At 42.0% G+C, this 6,278-nt stretch overlaps 1 protein-coding gene across 1 annotated transcript; it reads right to left on the bottom strand.

Annotated features, from left to right (window-relative positions):
- Positions 1-2,250: 2,250 nt before the first annotated feature.
- On the bottom strand, positions 2,251-4,024 carry LOC138929093 (sericin-2-like). Its single transcript, XM_070288078.1, has 3 exons — positions 3,451-4,024; positions 2,409-2,690; positions 2,251-2,315 (listed from the first exon to the last, which is right to left on the bottom strand). The coding sequence occupies exons 1-3, from the start codon at positions 4,022-4,024 to the stop codon at positions 2,251-2,253; spliced, it is 921 nt and encodes a 306-aa protein (XP_070144179.1).
- Positions 4,025-6,278: the final 2,254 nt, after the last annotated feature.

The following is a 6,278-nucleotide window of genomic DNA, read 5'->3' as shown; positions in this document are numbered from 1 at the left end:
ACTGTTAGCATTTGCAGGTCGTTAGCGATGTCTGCATTTCTAGCAAACAAGGGTGCATTTGTGATTGTGCGCAGCGCCCGGTTTTGGACCCTTTGCACTTTCACTACGTTAGAGTCGGACGCAGTACCCCATATCTGGATGCAATAGGTCATAGCAGGAACAACTATTGCTTTGTATAACAGCACTTTGTTGCTGAGGCTCAGCTTGCTAGTGGACTTTAGCATCCAGTTTAGCTTTCTGAGTATTCCACGGCATGCTGCTGCTATTTTGGTGGTGTGTTGCCTCCACGTGAGCCGCTTATCCAGGATCAATCCCAGGTATTGGGCCTGAGGAGATTGAGGAATTAGCGTGTCCTGAAATTTGACCCTAGGGAGGATTTGTGTCTCAGGGAAAAATTGCAGTGTTGCGATTTATTTCCATTTATGGGTATGTTCCACCTCTTCGTCCACTCGCTATATGTATCCAAAAAGCTTTGCGTTTTTCTAGAAGCCTCGATTCGACACGCTGAGTTTGCGATAAAGGCTCTGTTATCAGCATACGTTGCAAGAAGTGTCCCCGGTTCTCTGGGATTGGGCAAGTCAGAGGTGTAAAGGGTGTATAACACAGGACCCAAAACACTCCCTTGCGGTACTCCAGCTCGACTCCTTCTAATGGATGATCTTTCACCTCTCACATCAACCATAAATTTTCGCTCTAGCAGGTACGATTTCAGTAGGAGATATTGAGCAGCTGGTAGGAGTGTTTTTAGCTTAAAAAGCAATCCATTGTGCCACACTCTATCGAAGGCTTCCTTTACGTCAAGGAAGATAGCAGAGCTGTACTGACCGTTTTCAAAAGCATCTAAGATATGCTGCTTTACTCGATGAGCCTGTTCTGGCGTTCCATGGTGATTCCGGAAGCCAAACTGGTGATCTGGAATGGCATCCTGAACACTTCTTACTGCCATCATTCTGCTAAGAAATATTCTCTCGAATATTTTAGAGAATGTTGGAAGCAAGCTTATTGGCCGGTAAGACGCAACAAGGTTCTCCGGTTTGCCTGGCTTAGGTATCATCGATATCACTGCGCACTTCCATTGTGTGGGGAAGTGGTAGATACGTAACAGGAGCACAAGGAATAATATGCCCTTTTTGGGCAGAGCTTTGGCAACTCTATTATCTATACCTTCTAGTTCATCAGCAAAAGCCAGAGAAATATCTGCATCCGATCTGCACCAAGTGTTGTCAGCACGCTTTATGGGGATTCTGCGTGGGGGCTGCCGTTTAACTGACTTTGCTGCTTTCCAGAGGTTAAATCCATACGGTTTTATGGGGTCTGCATTGCGTAGTAGATCTGAGAAGTAATCATTTTTCGTCTTATGCAGCAACTTCTTTAGATCGTTCTCAGCGCGACGATATGCTCTTTTGTCGGCCGGATTTTGCGGCCGCATGAATCTGCGACGCAAGGCTCTTTTCGACCTCACCAAATCCAGTACTTCAGGTTTTAAAAGAGCATGAGGTGGATCTGATGGGTTTATTGAACCTTGTCCACAGGTTGAAGATTCGGCAGCAATGTGAATGTTTCGCACAAAGATCTCAGTGGCATCATCAATGTCTTCAGGGGAGCTCAGGACCATGTTGAGGTTTACTAGCTGGTTAATTGCTGCCTGAAACCGTGGAATGTTCGCGTTTCGAGGGAGAATATGTGTTTTTTGGGAGACCTTGAGAGCAGCACTTCTTAGCTCAATTAACAAGGGGATGTGATCAGAACAAAGTTCCAAGCTCCCTGAGATGGATAGGAGCTCAGAGAGAGGAATTTCGACAACCCCAAAGTCGATGGTGTGCATTCCAATCACCGGCAATTAGAAATTTGGGTCCTAGTTCCTCAAACAGTGTTCTAAAGTCCTCATAGGTGCGCTGGAAGTTTGGAGGACAATAAATAGAGGCACTAGCAATTTCACCTTGATCCGTATTGACTTTGACTGCGACACATTGAGCACTTTGATGTTCCATTGTTAAAAATTGGTAGTGTTTGAGACAGGACTTTATGATGACTGCAGAGCCCCCACGGTGGCGATCGGCGGGATGGTTAGATAGGTAAACGTCATATCCGTGTAGTTTGTAATATGATCGAGAGCAGAAGTGTGTTTCTCTGACCAACATAATATCTATGTGATGTTTATGAACAAAAAGCTCTAGCTCCAGTGCTTTGTTGGCCAGCCCGTCGGCGTTCCACACACCAATTTTGAGTCCGATTTGACTCATTGTTGGACTATATTAGCTGAGAATAATCCAGCAACTGCTTGTGCAGTTCCTGGAGAAGTTTGTGGTAGGAGTCTAGACACAAGACCCATCATCGACACCATCATTTGGAATAATTTGTCAAACTGGGCGACAAGGACCGAAATTCTTTCGTTCGATTGCAAGAACATTTGCTCTTGGCGCTGCCACTGATGGTTGTTGAAAGACTGCTGCGAGCTGCGTCGCTGTTGTTGAGGGAAAGACTGCTGCTGTTGTTGTTGTTGGGAATGCTGCGGCTGGTGCTGTTTCTGCTGTTGCTGCTGTTCGTGCTGCTGCTGCTGTTGCTGCTGCTGCTGTTGGTGCTGTTGCTGCTGCTAGTGCTGGTGCTGGTGCTGCTGCTGCTGCTGGTGCTGCTGCTGCTGTCGAGGGGGTACCTTTTGGTGGCGTAGCTGACTTTTCTTACTATTGTAACTGCCCAATGGGGGAAATTGTTGACTCTGCAGGGCATTCATAGGAGCGTGGTGCTGGGGGCGACTAACTTGCCCACAAACTGCGTTAGCATAGGTTAGACCGAACTATTGGATGAGCTGGCTGTTGGGGAACGGTGCTGCGATGAGTTGTGACACTTTTCCGTCGATTAGCAACTTGCTGATAAACGAGGCAGCCTTTATAGCTAGCTGTATGATCTCCGCCACAGTTTACACACTTCACTTGGTGAAGATCCATTAAGCAGGCCTCAACACCGTGTTGCAGACCGCATCTGATTTAGTTGAAAAGCTTTTGGCAATGATTTTTTATGTGTCCAAAAGCTTGACACCGGTGGCATTGAACAACATCATCCTTTTTGTAGGGGGGTTCAACTTGAACCCGTTGCCGACAAAGCGTTTTAATATCATGGATTTCTTTGTTATTTGTCGCTGGTTCCAGCTCAACAAAAACTAAGTTAACGAACTTGGTTTTGTCGAAGCGGCTTCTGGGCCTGTTAACAAATCGAACCGTGTGACCAGCCGATGTAAGGCTTTCCTTTATGTTTTCATCCGGGACAGAATGATGGACACCACGAATGACAACTCGATAAGACCTTTCTTCTTTCAACTGCCAAAAATGGAAAGGCACGTTTTTAAGAGTCAGGGATTTATGGAAACAGAGTTGTTGGAATGACATTTTAGGGAGTATTTGGTCGGGTCAACGATTTTGTCTGTGGATCTGATAAGTCCGTTCAGATTCTCACAGTTATCAACCACAATCGGAGGAGGTTTGTGAGTGGATAAATGTTCCTGACTCCCAGGCCGGCTGAGATTGTTGATGTTGCTTCCGGCATTGTTGGAAGAGCTGCTGGTAGGACTACTGCCGTTGTTAATAGTATTGCTACTGTTGGTGTTAACCTGCCTTAAGCCGGTTGAAGTACTAGCTATTGCTGGGTCTTCGGGGCTGACTGCTTGAGGACTTTCGATGTCTGTGTCCATGTCTGACAGTTCATCAAATTGGTTGGTAGAAGTATTAGTTTTTGGGCTATTGGAATTTCTCAGAATTTTGGTGGCTGAGCTCGGTGATCCGGAGACGAGACGGCGTTTGTTATTCGCCGATCTAGGGGTCCACCAGTCTTCATCGTCGCCATTTATGACTGCTAGCTCTGGTTCTACATCAATGTTTGATATTGGTGCGGTGTTGACGGAGTAGGAGGCGGCAAGTCGCCGGCTGAATTCGGCTAATGAGCAATTAAGTGCCTCACTCATTTGTCGTTGCTGCCGAGCCACGATCTCGCTGATGTTTAGATCTTCTTCAGTGTCCGAAAGATTAGACATTATGCACTGCTTTACTGACTTGTTGGATAAATAGGTCCTTTATCTGACCTCCAAAAAGAAGAGCGTAGCCAAGTGGATAAGACGCAAGCCCCGCAGTCGGGCGGCACCCAGAACAAATGCGACTGTCTTTTGGTTTCACTTGGTTTTCGCGATTGGAACAAACTACGGAAAGTAAGGGCACTGACACCACGACCTTAGAGGTCGGATTTGGAAAAGCAATAGCTTTTGCCACAGAGGTGGACTTGTCCATAGATTCTTCACAATGAAGTTTTCACTTCACGAAAACATGAGAAATTTATTTATTTTTTAATATTCCTTTTTCTTTTTTAATAGCCGAAAACACGCCCGAAGCCTTTGACAGCTAACGCCAAAATAAATTTCTCACTGACAATAATAATCAGTCTGGATTTAGGAAAGGTCGAAGCTGTACTACAGCTATATTAAAGATTACTGACGACATAAGGAAACAAATGGACGATAACAATGTCACATTTTTAGTTTTACTGGACTATAGCAAGGCTTTTGACACTGTAAACCATAATATTCTATGTTCAAAGTTACGTAATACGTTCCATTTTTCAAAAACTTCTGTTAAGCTTGTGTCTTCGTACTTAAATAATCGTCGTCAATCAGTTGTTCTTTCTAATGTATCGTCGGAATTTGGAAATGTCACTCGTGGTGTCCCCCAAGGTTCAGTACTTGGTCCACTGTTGTTTACAATGTATGCTAATGACCTACCATCTGGGTTGTCAGAATGTAATGTGCATCTGTATGCCGATGATGTCCAAATGTATGTGAGTCGTCCTTTAAATAGAATAAGTGAATGTATTGATGTATGTATCCGTGAACTTGCTCGAGTAAATGAATGGGCAATCAAAAATGGACTAGGCATTAACCCAAACAAATCTAAGTGCCTCGTAATAAGCAGAAAAAAAATAAAGCCAGACAATATCGAACCTCTAAACATTAATAACACTCCATTAGAGTATGTCGAAAAAGCCGTAAATCTTGGATTTACATTCAACAGGACTCTTACATGGAACGATCACATTGCAAAGGCAATAGGAAAAGTATTTGGAATGCTGAGAGCATTGTCTGTGACTAAGGGTTGCCTGCCTATAAATGTTCGTATGTTAGTAGCAAAAACATGTTTAGTTCCGTGTTTATTTTATGGTTTAGAAGTTTTTTCAAATTGTGACTCGATTAGCCAAAATAAAATAAAAATAGTATATAATAGCATCGCATGTGTCGGGTTATGCCTATAAAATTTTTGACGTAGAACTTAGCGGATGGATAAAGATGAGAATATTGACATTTCTTCACAAATTAATATATAAGAAAGAACCTATTTGAAAAATTAACATTTACTGCGACTAGAAGACCAAACAATCTAATTTGTATAAGGCCCAGATCGCTGACATGCGAAAGACAATTTTTTATTAATGCTATTAGATTATGGAATCAGCTACCCAACAACATTAAAAATATTAGCAATTCAAGGAAAAGGTACTCTCACAGTTTAAATAAGTCCCATAAATTAAATTAAATTACAGCGACTTAGGAATAGGATTAGGATTAAGTTAAATTAACTACAAAATATACAAAATAATAATAATAATAATAAACTTTAAATTGTTAGATTAAGAATATCATATGCACAAATTTTGTTTAGGTTTAAGCTTTATGACAGAATGTATTGTAACCCTTTGTGACTAGCGCTCTAATTTATAAGTTTTAAACTTGTAGCGTTAGGAAGGCAAATAAAATCAAAATCAAAAATCAAAAAAATCAAAATCAAAACGTTTCTTTTTATTTATTCTCTTTCATATTTGTGGGGTCTTGAAGTGCAATATTTATGTTTTATGTTTTTGAGTTTGATTTTTTTTGTTAGCTTTTAGCTCTTATGCTGCGCACAGTGGGGTTGTTAGATTTAGTTTTGGGGCAATTGATTGATTATGGATTAAATCATTTATTCGCAGAATTTGTTTTGAAAAAAAGATAATCAAATTTTCGCTCACCACACTTAAAACAGTTTTCCACCGATGAAAGCGCTTTCGTCGAGGAAGGGAAAAAGATATATCTGCACATAACCATTCAAGCCGTTTTACAACCACTGTCCGAGAAACAAAACGTCAGGCTAATCATTTTAGGCCGAGTAAAAACACATCGAAAACACAACTAAAAAGATCCTCACTTCGCTTGCCACAATTTAAAAGAAAGGTCGACTAAAACAACAATTAAAAATGAAAGGCTT

Source organism: Drosophila kikkawai, chromosome X, assembly GCF_030179895.1.
Source record: "Drosophila kikkawai strain 14028-0561.14 chromosome X, DkikHiC1v2, whole genome shotgun sequence".
NCBI lineage: Eukaryota > Metazoa > Arthropoda > Insecta > Diptera > Drosophilidae > Drosophila > Drosophila kikkawai.
The sequence above is the reverse complement of the archived record's forward strand: the minus strand, read 5'-3'. Positions and strand labels throughout refer to the sequence as shown.